General features: G+C 41.7%; 1 protein-coding gene across 4 annotated transcripts in view; it reads right to left on the bottom strand.

Annotated features, from left to right (window-relative positions):
- Window positions 1-12,510, bottom strand: part of JAM3 (junctional adhesion molecule 3) — a 65,222-nt gene extending 52,712 nt beyond the window's left edge. For 2 of the 4 annotated variants that reach the window (XM_044751921.2, XM_044751920.2), the window contains exon 1: window positions 11,568-11,799. In XM_044751921.2, coding sequence (XP_044607856.1) covers window positions 11,568-11,784 — 217 coding nt within the window. In that variant the 5' untranslated portion in view covers window positions 11,785-11,799. Of the gene's footprint in view, window positions 1-11,567; window positions 11,800-12,354 lie in introns of those variants that run through there. The other 2 variants (XM_070489891.1, XM_014862767.2) reach the window with 2 other exon arrangements.
- Window positions 12,511-16,044: the final 3,534 nt, after the last annotated feature.

Raw genomic sequence — 16,044 nt, forward strand, 5'->3', positions numbered from 1 at the left:
AACCTAAGGAGAAGCATGACAGGGAAAGTGGAGGGGAGAAGAGGACAGTCTCAACTGAGTGCAGCTGCAGGATCTAACGTCTACGAATTTGAGGACACCTTGCTGGGATGAAATTCAGGGCCTTAGAAGGGGTCTAAGTGAGGAGTCCAAAAGCCTAAGCTTGATAAGCTTCACTTTAAATGTGCCTCTGAGTAATTAAGGACCAAATGAATTACAGTAAAGTAGTAAGAAAAGCAGTAGCAGCAGCAACAGTCAGTAATAACAATAAATTTCTACCACCTATTGACAAAAAATAAAACCCAACACTGAGAGTTTATTATTATACTGGGCCCTCTGTTAAGCACTTTACATAAATTATGTAAGTAATTTTAATTTTGCTGTCTTAATTAGTGTTATTTTTGTTACCATTTATTTAGATACTTCGATAAGAGCTTTACATGTAGTCACTCATTTGCAAACAATCCTATAAAGCCATACATTACTCTTCTTTTACAGATGACAAGTCACAAGCAGAGCTGAGCTTCAACCCTCGGTCTAGCTCATACTCTTCCTGAGAAATAGGAATTCAGAAGAGGAAGAGATCACTCCAGGCTGAGAACTGAAAAAGGCTTTGCAGAGAAGAACCTTAAGCTGGGCATTAGGGAAAGAGTAGCAATGAACAGGAAAAGGATGCTGTGCACTGGAGGTAGATGGACCATGATAATGAAACATAAGTGCCAATACACAAGGGTTATTCAGAAGACAGTGATGAAATAATTCTACAGAGCCAAAGACCATGCTCCAAATCTTGCCATTCCCCCTAAAAAAGTGAATTAAAGTCTTATGATCAATTTTCTCATTACACAGCCATAATCTCATAAAAGAAAAGAAAAAAACAACCTTTCTCTCTATGGAAAGCGTGGATGTAGACATGCAAAGAAGTGCCTCATCTCTGTCATCCCAAAACTCAAACCCAGCAATTCCTCCCTTGAAGGCCAGGCAGTGACTTCACTGGAAACTAAAGCTTTACAACCAAGCACATCACATTATTATTCCACTATAAAGGAGGTACAGAAAAGGGGAGGTCATGAGGCTTAAAATTGGAGCTTCTAAACTCCAGCTACATTTTCTTCCTCAAGGTTTCATTAGATGTGGCTTTAAAAAATGTGAACTCAAGGGCAGGCCCGGTGGCATAGTGGTTAAGTTCGTGCGCTCCACCTCCATGGCCCAGGGTCCACCAGTTTGGATCCTGGATGTGGACCTACACACCGCTTATCAAGCCAAACTGAGGCAGCGTCCCACATAGAAGAATTAGAAAAATGTACACCTAGGATATACAACTATGTACTGGGGTTATGGGGAGAAGAGAAAAAAACAAAGGAAGAAGACTGGCAGCAGATGTTAACTCAGGGCAATCTTTCTCACCAAAAAAAAAAAAGTGAACTAGAAGGTGCTGCTCACACACAAGAACAAAAACACCCCAACTTTTAACAGCTTTTATTTACTCTACACGTAGAAAATGTACTTGACAAGAAGAGCAGAAAAACAAAATCTGTGAGATGAAGAGAGAACAAAACACAAAAACATACTCCTCCTCAAAAGTTACCAGACTCTGAATTCACTGGAGGAATAGTTTCTTGTAATTTGCAAACAGCACGTGGGATTTTAGCCACAGGGTAAGAGTAGGAGAGAATATTTGTTCTGGCTGCAATGAAGCCCAAGTCCCTCATCCAATGTTATGAAACATCCTTTCAGGCTTCTTCCCTCATCACTGCTAGAAAGAGAGAGAGGGCCAAGGAGAAAAGAGAGACAGAGAGACCACTACAGACAGACACCAGAGGAAGACGGAGGAGTCATCCCAGGAGTAATGTCATCTCAGCATCTCATTCTGTTTTTCATGTGGCTTAACTGCACATCTCCTGGAGCTGTACTGACATGAGGAAACACTGTAAAAATCACAGAATTAAGCACCTCTAAAATCACATGGCTACTTCATTTTTCCATTTAAATCAGTCTTCACTCTCTGACCTACCTTCAGAATAATTTAAATTGGAAATGTATAGAGAATATGAACACATGTTCGACACTAACAGGCATCATCCATAAAATAGTCTAACAGAAAAGTCAGGCTATAACAGGATTAATGGAAAGAAAAAAAATAATAATAAAGTAACACTTTTGTTTACCACTCCTGAACTCTCCATGCATTACCATTTATTTCAGAAGACATTCATTCTAAGGATGTCCCCCACAAGAACCCTGAGCCCTGTGACAGGCTTCTCAACCTGAGGTGCACAAATGATCTTCTGGGGGGTTGTAAGCCCCCAAAAATAGTATATAAAAATTTTCATAGGTGTACATTAAAGTGCTTTTTGAAGGAAAGTGTCCATAGCTTTCATCATTTCCTAGAAGGAATTCCAAACATAAGCTACTTTATGGATGTGCCCTCAAGGTCTGAAACAGTGCCTGGTAAATTCAAGACACTTAAATATTTGTTCTTACTGAACCACTGTTCTAGAGATCCCCAGCAAAGGTTCTACAGCCATTCTTTACTACCACTGGACTACAAAGTTAGACCAACTACAGTCGGTGAAAAATTCATACCTGATACCAGGAAATCAAACTGAATTAAGATACCAATACAACCAAATAGTACCCATTTTTTCCTTCATGGTAAACAAACACAGGAACTCTTAAAACACTAGATCTGGTAAGTAAGGTTGTAGCAGATTTAAAAAAAAAAAAAACCTGAACTTTCCCAATCTCTTAGAGTGGAAGAGGGTTCCAAACCAAGAAACCCTCTAAACGCGGCTCTAGAGTGTGGCTCTGAAACACTTCCAAACTTTCGCGAGAGGAAGGAATTTCTGTGAATTAGGTTTTCAAAACCATCAAATGCACTTTTAATTAACAAATAAAGTAATTCAAATAATCAGGTAAAAATTCTCTTTTTCCGATAAAATCACTTCTTGGGATCTGAAACTCATATACCTAAAGCGAGTTATCTAATATGGGGAAAGAAATGTGGACGTTTGGGTGGTAGTGAGAAAGAGAGATGGTGTTTAAACTACTTTCAAGTGATTTGGATTACAACCAATATTATTTCCCCAAGGTCCAAAGACGAATCAGAAGCCAAGCTGGGAAATAAACTCAGAACGCCTGCCGCCCGACACCCGCGCCGCTGCCCTCCCTCCTCCCCCGACGACGAGCGCCTGAGGCCGCAGACAAGGGAGCCTTCCTGAGATGCACGTGGTCCTCCTCCTCACAGCACACCGCGGAGCCTTTTGGGGAACCAGCATTTCATCTAAGAGCTGGAAAGCCCAAGGTTACCTTTCCACTTTGCCTCTAATTGTTCTCACCTCAATCTGTCACTAGCAGATTAAGCTGTTGCTTTTCCAGGTGCCTGTGTCGTGTGCAACAGCTGTAATTCTCCAAATTTTAACTTGCTGTATCTCGAATGATAGATGATTGTTTCTCAGATAAACCAATCTGAGGACAGAGACTATGGCTGCCCGATTGGGAAGATCTTTAAAATAGTGTAGCCCCATCCTTAAAGCAGGATGCTTAGCAAGAATCACACAGCCCCTCATCCCAAGCGCATCAGAACTCCATGGGAGTATTTGTGCTCTGAAAAAACATAGCCAACATTTTAATTTTATTTTATGGTTGAAAAATGAAAACAAAAGCATTACTCTCATAAAACGAGCCTTTAAAGAAAGGGGTGGCTCTTACGTCAATCACAAGGGGCTAGGTTAAGTAAAGCTGAGATGCCAGTTTCCAGCAGTGTAGTGGACGAGATAATCCGAAAGGCCTCTGCACCCCAACAAGACCCTGTGTACACCATAGTTTTTACTACATCTCCAGGCTTACAGTAAGTGGGGGAATCTTTAAAAAGGCAAATGAAACAGCTGTGGGATAAAACCAGAAAAAAATAAGATGGGTGGGCGTGTGACCCTGAAGGCAAATGCTCATTTTTAACACTTCAGTGGAGCTGTGCCCCTGGGCCAGCAGGAAAGCAGAGACGCTGTGCCTCAGATTTTCAAATAATGCCAGGGACCCTGAAAGGGGAACAGCCACCCCAGGGCCCGCCCAGTGGGAGCATACTCTCTCACAAAAAGCATCCTCAGGTCAGGCCCAGATTTGCAGATTGTCATCAAGCAAAGATCAGCTTCTGAGTGAAGAAAACCAAATCATAAGAGTCATAAGAAACAACAAACATTAGATTTAGATCCCCAAGAACTTCAGATATTTGAAGCATCAGATACAGAATATAAAACAGTTGTGCATGAAATGTTTAAAAAATAAAAAAGGAGTAAAAAAAATGAGCAAGAGACCAGATTATTAAAAAAACCACAAGTGACATTTTAGAAATGAACAATATAATTGGTCAAAAAAAACCAAACAACATTACTCTATGTGTTGGTTAAATAACAGATTAGATACAGCTGGAAAAAGAAACAGATGTTAAGCAAAGCTAAATAAATAACCCAGAACAGCACAAAGAGGGAAGAATATGAAATTATGACAGAAAAGTTAACAGTCTAGGAAGACAGAATGACTGAACATAGCTAATCAGAGTCCCAGAAGGAAAGAATTAATAGAAGATAGGCAGTATATGAACAGATAATACCTGAGAATTCTCAGGAAAGATATAAACTCATAGATACACAAAGTATAACAAATTAACAAGGAGAATAATTAAAAAGAAATCCACTCTAGACACACTGTAACATTTCAGAAGATCAAAGACAAAGAAAATATCTTTAAAGTAGCTGGAAAGAAGACAGGCAACCTAGAAAAGATTGATGATATCACTGACAGCAGACTCCGCAGCAGTGATAATGGAAACCAGAAAGCAGTGTTATATAGTCCAGGCTCTAAAACAAAACAACTGTCAACCTAAAATCATGTATCCAGTAAATCTATATTTCAAGAACAAGATTAAAAAAATATACTTTCAGATATAAATACAGTCATGTGCCGCATAAAGACATTTCAGTCAACAACAGACCACATCGACAACAGTGGTCTCATAAAATTATAATGGAGCTGAAAAATTCCCACCACCTAGTGACATCTTAGTAATGTTGCAGCAAGAGAAAAGGAAACTGTAGGAGAAGAAAAAGAATTCCCAAGAAAACTCATGGTGAAGGGTTTAGCAGACGCTTCTGGTGCAGACCACAACGAGCTCCTCAAAAAGTCTGAAAACATGGACCCCAACACAGGAAAGTTTTCATTCAGAGAGGAATTAACTGCATTAACTGCTTACAAGCAAATCTATGATGAAAAAAAGAAACAAACCAAGCAAACCACCATGGCCATATTTCTGAAAAGAGTGACACCTCCTCAAGAAGAGCCTCAGGCAGGTCCTTCAGGAGGTGTTCCAGAAGAAGGCATCGTTATCATAGGAGACGACAGCTCCATGTGTGTAACTGCCCCTGAAGACCTTCCAGTGGGACAGGGTGTGGAGGGGGAAGACAGTGATATTGATGGTCCTCACGCTGTGCAGACCTAGGATAATGCGTGTGTTTCTGTCTTAGTTTTTAACAAAAAAGTTTGAAAAGTGAAAAAAAAATTTAAACTTTAAAAAATAGGAAAAAGCTTATAGAATAAGGATATAAAAACAACATATTTTTGCTCAGTTGTACAATGTGTTTGTGTTTTAAACTGTGTTACCACAAAAGAGTCAAAAAAGTTAAAAAAAATTTTAAGTTTATAAAGTAAAAATGTTACAGTAAGCTAAGGTTAATTTATTATTGAAGAAAAACATTATTTTTTATAAACTTAGTGTATCCCAAGTGTCCAGTGCTTACAAAGTCTGCAGCAGTGTCCAGTAAGGTCCTCGCCCTTCACATCCACTCACCACCCTCTCACGGGCTCACCCAGGCAGCTTCCAGTCCTGCAGGCTCCGTTCGTGTAAGTGCCCTGCACATGCGTAGCATTTTTTATCTTTTATACTGTATTTTCACTGTACCTTTTCTATGTTTAGATGTGTTTAGATACACAACTACTTACCATTGTGTTACAACTGCCTACATTATTCACACAGTAACATGCTGTACAGGTTTGTAGCCTAGAAGTAAAAGGCTATACAAAATAATCTAGGTATGTAGTAGGCTATACCATCTAGGTTTGTGTCAGTACATGCTGTGATGTTCACTGAATGATGAAATCGCCTAATGATGCCTGACTGTAAATATGAATTCAACATTAAGAGACTACCCTAAAAGAAGTGACCTTGAACTACTGTTGTAGCTTCCTAACTGACCTTCCCTCTCCAATATTCTTGAATATAACATCAGATTTATACTCCTAAAATCATTTTAAAATATCACTTCCCTCCTTCAAATTGCCACATGAAGTTCTAGAACCTACATTATAAGGTCCAAATTTCTTAGTCTGGCATTGAAAGCACCACACAATCTAGTTAGTTTCCAATGTTCTCTTCGATGGACAATCTGCCTCCTCAATTTACTAGCTGTGATCTTGGGGTGGGTAATTAACCTGCCGGAGCCTCAATTCATCATCTGCAAAGTGCAGCCTATAAACCTGGCTGCTGAGATCAATTAAGATAGCCAGGTAAAGCTATCACACAATGCCTGGCACACAGTTCCTTTTCAATAAAAGGCAGCTGTTACTATTTATCACTATAACAACTCATTGGTCCCGAAATACAACACATGCATTCCCAACTCCACACCTTTGCTCATATTCTTTCCTCCACTTTCCTGGCCCTCAACACCTCTACTCCCCAAATCTGCACTATGTAAATCAAAATTCTCTCTAAAACTCCAGCTTCTTCTTGAAATTCTCCTCTACCAAGCCAACCCAGAGTAAACACATGAACATTTACCAAAATGCTACTCTGTTAGTGATCTAAACTGCACGTTCCTTCTGGTTTGGGGAGGTACTTACCTCAGATTTCCCTGGTCTACTCATGGAAAGCTTTCCTGCCATGGAAACGAAGACTGTCAAATAAACATGGATTGGCTGATTAAGTTCTAGCACCCTGACAGAGATACTTTAGAGGAAAAACACGGGGCAAAAAAAAAAGGCGGCAGCTGTCTTAGGATGTGCTGCGCTCTTTGAATCCTCCAGACAGCTACACTTCACTTGGAAGACATGAAATGTTTTCCATAGAGAAAGACATCCAACAAGGAAGTCTGTGATGGGCAGGAAGAAGTGATAAGGGTACATGGGCTGACAGCTCGTTCAGGAAACATCTTTCAGAGTCTATTTTCCAAGGAAGTCACTTTGACCTGGTCTTCCTATCACCCAAGACAAAGAAAACAGGTCCTCCAGGAGCTGCTCAGCTCACACATGTAGGTGTTCCATAAACGCTGGCTGGCTCTGAGCAAGCAAACCAAAGCAACAACTCAGGTTACTCTGCTTGTTCAAAAAGGGGAGAAGCAGATACTCTCATCAGCTCTCTTTCAGTTCTCCACTGAACCACCTGCTGAGGATGCCACAGTTAGCTCCCCAACCCAAAAGCCAGAGACAGCGAGTCTCCCAAATGAGTCACAAGAATGCATGATCAAACAACTAAACTTCAAGCCAGCCCCTTTCATCCATTGTAACATTTCTTAAGGAGCTAGAAAAAGGCACAATGCACATTATATTAAAAAAAATCCTCATTAAAGAAAACTTGGGAAAAAAGACAAAAGAACCAGCCAGGAAAACAGAAAACTAGAAAACAATCAGATATAAGACCCAGCACTCAAAAACTGCACCTATCAACAGTTTGGTTCATTACCTTTCAGAGGCTTTTTCCCCCTAAGCATAAGATGTTTTGCATAATTATAATCATACAGTATACACTAGTCACACTTGCAGCTTGTGTCACTTACATTATATCATAAGCATTTCCCCACATTTTTCTTCCTCTCAAACTTGTATAACCGCATAGAGTAGATGGCAGAAAGATTTTTAAGTTAAACCAAGTCAAGAAATACTTACCATTCTCTTTCTTCCACAGAAACTACTGTAGTAAAAACTGAGAATTTCCAAAAGATCCTGGAACTAAGATACATAAAAAATGTCTAGACACATAGGAAGTGTTTAAGAAATGTTAACTGACTTTCAAGTGACAAAGAAAACATTTACTATAGTCATCTCTGAAAAGATACAAAGGAAATTAAGTTCAGCCTCTGTTCCCACTAAATTTTTAATAACCTTGAGAAGATAACACGCATTACACCCAACAACTACAGCCCCTGAATTCAGCGGGCAGTCGGCCTAGCTGCACGGCTGTGCAGGCTTTCTTCACTGTGTGCCCCTAGCATGGAGAATGGCACACGGCGCATTAGAGACACTCAGTCAGTGTCTGCTGTACTGAACTGAACCACAGACTAAGAGCTATGCTTATTTAGAGTCAGGAAGGATCACTGTGAGCTGAGGTTAAGTTAGGCAAAGCAGACAGCATGAATATGGCAGAATTTGATTTCGGCAATAATTTACAGAAAGGATGCTGAACCACAGAAAGAAGCCTTGGGATACTCTGAAAACGAAAAATGATGTAAGAAAAAATGTTTGAGGGGCCGGCCCCGTAGCCAAGTGGTTAAGTTCGCACGCACCGCTTCGATGGCCCAGGGTTTTGCTGTTTGGATCCTGGGGGCAGACATGGCATTGCTCGTCAGGCCATGCTGAGGCGGCGTCCCACACAGCACAACCAGAGGCACTCACAACCAGAATATATGACTATGTACTGGGGGGCTTTGGGGAGAAGGAGGGGAAAAAAAAGATTGGCAACAGTTGTTAGCTCAGGTGCCAATCTTTTAAAAAAAAAGTTTGTATAGCCCTAATTTATTAAAAAGTCTGGACATTTCTACACAACCAGCATTGAAACTCCTGCTGTACATATTAGCTACTCATGGGAAATATAATATATAACACATAAAAGATACTACTTAAAAACAAAACACACCAACACAAAATACTATAGAATTCCTTGACATCAGAAACAGGGGCTCATGCTCAGGAAGCGTGTGTGTCATGACAAGTGCAAAGAGGCAGCAAATCGAGGCTTTCCATTTCCATATAGAGTACCATAGTGGATACTGTCCTTGCTAAACTAAGTGTAAAAAAATGTGCTTACAAAACGTTTCTTTCAGGGGCTCTTTATATTCCACGGAAACTATTTGCATGTACTGTTAGCATTCAGAGGGTGGACACAGAAAACTGAAATCTGCATTCAGCCCTGAGAGCATCACATTCACACCGCCTGATCACAATCATACCTTAAAAAGAGAACCCAACTTCAGGACTAGGGTGCCATTCGCAGACTCCTACATCCTAATTTCATTCACACACACATTTTCCTTTCTTTTACCCCACTTGTGCTTTGAAAAAATTCAAAGAATTTATGGAGAAAGAATTTGGAAATATCACCTCTCTCACAGCTGCTGGTTGTATTAAATCCATAGCTGCTTCAGTTACATTATGTGCCATCTCAGAAAGTGTGCTTCCTACAAATCTAGTTTCTTTCAAAAGAATTGATTTAAGCCAACCCTATTGGGCTGCCTTAAGAGCAAGTTACACAGAGCTTAGAAGTTGGGGGTACGATTGTTTTGTCCAGATGTAACACTGCAATTACGTATGATTAAGTATCTCTAATGGCTATCCGCTCAGCCTTCCCAGCCCGAAGCACTCAAGAACGAATGCCTACCAACAAGTCATCTGGGAATGAACAGCTGATTTGAAGCACTGCATGCTTCGGGGCAGGCATTCCTTGGTCTTCTGAACACACGTACTCTCACACACACATCTGATAATGATTTTATCTGTCAGATAATTAAAAGGAATTAAAACAACATAAAATAGGTCATTCTTAAAAATGTTACAAGAGTCCAAACAAACGAAAATGGAAAATTTAGAATGTTTTTCAAAAACTTCCTGAAGGGGCTGGCCTGGTGGCGCAGCGGTTAAGTGCGCACATTCCGCTTTGGCGGCCCAGGGTTTGCTGGTTCGGATCCCGGGTACGGACATGGCACCACTTGGCACGCCATGCTGTGGTAGGCATCCCACATATAAAGTAGAGGAAGGTGGGCATGGATGTTAGCTGAGGGCCAGTCTTCCTCAGCAAAAAGAGGAGGATTGGCAGCAGTTAGCTCAGGGCTAATCTTCCTCCGAAAAAAAAAATTTCCTGGAAATTTTGATTTTCAGATTTTGCTAAGCTTCGGCACACAAACTGTCTTATCCCAAGAATACAAACTGCTCCTGTTTTAATTCTAAATGAAGCACTTCTCTCCAGGACATCGAAGGATTTGGAAACCCAACAGTAGTTACTACCTAACCACTCAGAAGAGACTTGTGGCATAACTTTTGTAAAGTTCAACTGCACCTGCCACCAAAGGAGTATTTTATACACAAAGCACACAGATTGGAACATTTGATAATTTGGTGAAACTGAACCATAACAAGAGCTCACTGTCAAATGGAATAATACAAGTAACCAAAAATTGGACTAACACAAATGGTTGAAGATTTCCAAATTTAAGACACATGGGATATCATCCTAAGCAAGTTACTGAATCCTCCATACTTCTGTTTCTTCATTCATAAAATGGGCAGAGTAATAGTAACAACTTCTTAGAATTACCAATATTAAATGAATTATAATAAATTAAATTCTTATAATAAAGCCTGGCAAAGGGTAACTAATAAAGAACGTTTCTATCAGGGACCAAAATTTTTTAAACGAAAACACTGAAAAATAATAGCAATTGAAAAGAATAATTATAAAATAAAGACACAGCTGTCATGACATGTTGAAGAATAAAATTTTCAAGGTATTATGGTATGTTTAGAGCATAACCACAATAATGGAAAAAGAGCTCCCTACTAAAAAAGATAGCTACCTCCCTTCAAAGTGGATTAACACATCCTACCACCTTGCTTCTTTGTCATTAGTTCTATTTTGTAAAGTTTGACTCTTCTTTCTATGCTCTGCAGGTAAATTCCAGCCCTTGATATGAAGAAAGCCACAAAACTAGCCCCTCTTGGGGAGCAAAGCCAGAAGGAAAGGGTCTGCGAAGTCCTCAGCATCTTCTAGTTTCATTAACAAACCACCGAGTTGAAACTCACTCCCGAACTAAATTGCCAAATGTTTCTGCAATAAAAACTGCAAACTTTCATGTGAAAAGAACTTTTTAACAATAGGGAGTTGTTCTAGTCTGTGAATAGGACAGTGTCAGTGTGACCAACAAAGCTGGGAGCTGGACATTCCTGACACCCTTGTCTTCTGGCTAGCCTTTGATCATTTCTATCTCCCAACCACATATGTTTTTGGAAATCACCTTCAGGCAAAATATATGGACAACAGCTAGACCCTGCAACTTATCCTTCATCATGGAGCCCTGTTTCCACAGCTTGTGTCTCAGACCCTCACTTTTTCCTACCACCATTATGAACATCCCAAAGGAAAAAGCATCAAACACAGGAGTGCTTTGTTTTCTGAGTGCCTCCACCCCCACTCCCACACAGTCACTTCGTGTTTGAATTTGTATATTCTGGAAAACATCATAAGATGACAATGGCAACTAAGCCAAACAACAAAAGGACCTAACAACTGAAAAAAGACCTGGTTTGGTTACCTGCGGATGGCCACCAGGGAAGACGTGTGGTGTAGTGCTTTAGGTAAAGTGGCTTTGCGTCTGTCTTCTTTACTCTTACTTGGAACGCAGTCTTGGAAAAGAGACTTGACTTAGGTCTTAGTTTTCTTATCTGAAAACGGCTTAACAAAACCCACCTCACAAAGTTGCTGTAAGGACTAAATGAGGTAACGATTCCAAAGTGCCTAGTATATAACATATGCTCACTAAAGAAAAGCTATTTTTCTCCTTCTGTCCAACTCTCCTGAGACACAGGAATTTAATGAGAATTCTAGACCGTGGAAAACACAAAACAAAACTCTCCGGTTTATCAGCATGTCCTGATCAAAATGGCCCAGATGCTATTTCAGGGTAAGGGTCTGCGCGGTCTTCTAGGCGGGCTGGAGACAAAAAAGGCACTCGCTTTCATTGGGATCTGTGCCGTCTGATGTCCAGGAAAGGAAAGTTGGGTTTGCCCAATTCGGTTCCTTCGTGTACAACAAGAGAAAAATGAGCGGCAGATGCGCAAAGGGCTGCGCCCACGAAGCCAGCCAGGCCCGGCGCTGCGCCCCCAGGCCCCGAGGGGCCCTCCCGCCGCCCCGGGCGGGCTCGGCGCCCGCTCCGCAGGGGCTCCCCGCGGCCCCGAGCGCAGGCCGAGGCGGCGCCCCCGCGCGCAGCGAGCCCCGACCCCTCCGCCCAGCCGACCGCTATTCCCGCCCGGCCCGGGGCCGGCGCCGCGGCCCGCGCGCTCCCAGACCCTGCGCTCCCCAAGGCAGAAACGCGCGCTCACCCCTGAGAAGCAGCAGCAGGCAGAGGTCGGGCAGCCGGCCGCGGAGCCCAAGCCCGGGCCGCCGCCTCAGCGCCATGTCGCGGGGAGCTGAGGGGCCGCCGCGCGCGGCGCCGCTGGACTTCCCGAAGCGCATGCGCTCAGCCTGCCGGGCCCCTGAAAACCGCCCCTGGTTACCATAGCGACCACCGGGCCCGCTGGGCCGTCACCATGGCGACAAAGGAAGCTGAAGTCTGGTTGCTATGGATGCAGGGATGCTCCAGACCGGGCCCATAGGATCTCTTTCAATGAATTTCGACTGGGGAAGTAAAGAAGCATGGTCAAGAGTGGGGCAGGGTAAATTTCCATAGCTATAAAATGAATCCACCACTACAGATTGGAGAAGGAACACTCAATTAAAATTTGAGATATGAAGTGTTTCTTATTTTACAAATGAGGATGCAGCCCAGTTATGTTGGAAGCATTATTGACTGCACCTCTTTTGAGACCCCGATTCCAAACGTGATGGAAGGAAAAAGCGCTGTAATCTATTTAAAATATAAGCAAGACATATATTATACAGAACACAATAGTGATGACTTTCTAAAATAAACATAATCTATAGTTTCGGTGGTAGATCAAAAGCATGATGGTATACCCAATAGTTTATCCTGCAGAAAACAGGCTAATTCTTTGCTCTGCTTTCTGAATATTGGGAAATAGTAAGGCTAGGGAGGAAAAATGGAGCCGAATCTTATGAGGACAAGCAGACAAGATGAAGAGAAGGATGAAATGTACTAGAAATTGGGCCTAAGGATGCAGGACGTTTTGAGTGTCATTTAATACTGTGCAAAATTCTTGAAATAGCTTGTATTATATCTAACATAGAAAGTACCTCCCTAATGCTCCAGGAAACAACAGCTTAAAAGGAGAATTCTTAGTCATTAGTAAAATATGCCAGAGTTTCCAACAACTCCTATTTTTTAATGTTTAACTAGACTTCATTTTTCATTGTCACCCTACTTTTTTAAGTATATTTAGTTTTTACAAAGTAGAACGGTATGTATAATTTACACGTATACTAAATTATGAATGCCAAAAAACATGAAATAGATTGAGCTTGTTGCCAAGGATATGCCTCAACTTCCATCACTATATGATCTTCTTTATAAGTCTTTATAACTGCTAAAACCTTTGCAAGTGTGAATTAATTACATTCCCCCAAATCTCATAAAGCCAAAATAAAAATAATTCAATCACTTACTATGATGCTGTTTGGTTTTCCTTTCCTAAACCTTCTTTCTGTTCCAGTTCACCATGTTCCAAGTCACAAGTAAAAGCATGTGAAAATTATTTTATAGTGGTGGCCTCTCTCCCTTCATCAAACACAAAATAGAGAAATTAAAAAGAGAAAAATTCTTCTTAGACTCACGGACTTTTTTCCTTCTGTCTTCTCTTTTGTCTATGATTAGAGACATAATCCTTTAACTCCTGGCTATATGGCCAGGCATATTTGCCCAACTGAAGGAACCATTTTGGTTACCTGGGAAACATGAGATAATGTCTGACCATGGACAGAGTACAGTTTTCAGAAACCGGTGCCTCTTTTCTTCTGCTGGATTGCTTGTGTTTGCATTGTGAAATGGTTTGGTCTTTTAAATGGTCGTCTCTGCTAGGAAATCTTTTGAAACTCAGAACAAGATCAAAGAGAAAGGCTCCATCAATATTCTATACGGAGCAGAGGTTCCTATGAGAGTGGATGCAGGTGCATTATTGTAAAACATTGATTTTCCTCCACAGATGGAGTCTGCATGTCATGACTGATGGCAGAGACACCATCCTGGGATGGAGCCTAACCAGTGATGCAACAGGACAGGCTAGGAGGCATTTGGCTGTCAAGTGATCTCCTCATCCTTATGCTTGTGTTGTTCTGTGAGAGCTCTGGCCCTGTTCATATGGGAATCAGAGTTTTAGAAGCACTCAGTGATTCAGGGCCTGTGGAGTCTATGCTTCTGTTACCACATTATCCTTCTGAATATGCTTATTTCTAGTGTGTAGGTTGCTAAAGGAGAGATTTATTTCTTAAAAGAGCTCAGGGAACTAAACATGCTTGTGCTAAACTTGAACAAAAGTATCTGCAATACTTTTCAATACCAACACAAAATGCAAAGCAAGTAGCAAACAAGCAGTGGGGTTTTCCCATGAGACTCCCCCGAACAGACTGGATAGGTCCTGGAAGCAGCAGCGACAGGAGAGCAAACATGGGCGCTGGGGTCTGATGAGCAATGATTCAAATTCTGGGTCTTTGAAAGTTGCTTAACTTCTCTAAGCCTTGGATCCCTTGCCTGTAAAGAGGGAGAACAATGCCAGCTCAGATAGTCACTGTCAAGAGCATGTGAGGTAAGATTTCGGAACATGCTAGGTGCTCAGTGAATGATTGTTGCCTGTGCCCCTTCCCTTTTCTACTATTTTGATTCAGGTGGGGCAAAATGCTTACAATATTCCTGAAGAGTCTTGATAAAGAAAAGGATGTTTAGCCTGCATATAGTCAGAGAGAATGAGAAGCGGGGGAGTTTTACATCAATGTGTGTGTATTCTCTTGGCAGGACTATATCCTCAACAGCAACACGACTGTGGCTTATGTTCCTTCACTGTGCTGTTATATACCTGAGCAATCACCTGAAGTCAGCCCTCAGCACGAGAGAAGCAAGACCCATTGCCTGTGAAAAGTCTCTGGCCCCAGAGTCGTTCCATTAAAGCATTCCACTCCAGAACTTGTCAAAGATTCTGTCACCCCATTTTCCCTCCCTTCAAGTCCCACTTTCTTTGCAATATTTCCAACTCCATTTTCTCACATTTTATCCCAACTATCATCCTCTGCTCTTTCTCTTCAAAGTATTTCTTTAATTTTATTTAAATAGGAGGACACCTCCTATGTCAATCTAAGGAAAAGCAGCAGACAAAACCTCCCTCCCTCTAAGAAGACGTGCTGCTTATGCTATAGAAGGAAGGACAGTTCTTCTGCAGTTCCATTTATGTGTATGTTCCTCTCCTTTGTAGTGGTTCAGTTTAAAAAGGTCATATTAATGCCAAAGTTTTAGCTGAAAGTGGCTTCCTAGAGAGAGATCTTTATAAGAAGCATTTAGCAGGCTTTCATATTTCACCAAAAGGAGGCTGGGTGTTCATGTACTAGAAAGTGTGTGTGTGTGTGTGTGTGTAAGTAAATATGTCATCCATGCCATGGGTGAAAGAATCATTCCTCTGCCAGGGAAGGAGTGAAGGGGTCCCAGCTGCATCACTATCAGCCAAGGTTTCTTCAGTCACCAGTGCACATGGAAACACAACACCACAACGACAGTGATCGGACAATGACGTAACCACTATACAGGCCTGACTCAGGAGTTGCTTCTCCAAGTCAAAAGGACACCTGTGGGGAGATAAAAACAGACCAGCCCTTTTTTCTTCTCCACTTGAGCTGATGCGTATTTCCACTGGCCTGGGGAGGAGGTGAGAAACTTTTCCCAATCTGCGCTTCAGGGCTGGGGACACGGATAAGCATGAGCATTAAGGACACGCATGCTAATCTGAATTGTTTTAGAGCCAATCAGAGGAGCACTTGCTGCTCCGTGAGGCTGTGGGTGAGAAGATTCAGGGACAGGAGTAGGGCGGCTCCTAACTGCCAGCAGACGTTGTCGTGCCTGCAGCCAGTGATGC

This window comes from Equus asinus, chromosome 20 (assembly GCF_041296235.1).
Source record: "Equus asinus isolate D_3611 breed Donkey chromosome 20, EquAss-T2T_v2, whole genome shotgun sequence".
NCBI lineage: Eukaryota > Metazoa > Chordata > Mammalia > Perissodactyla > Equidae > Equus > Equus asinus.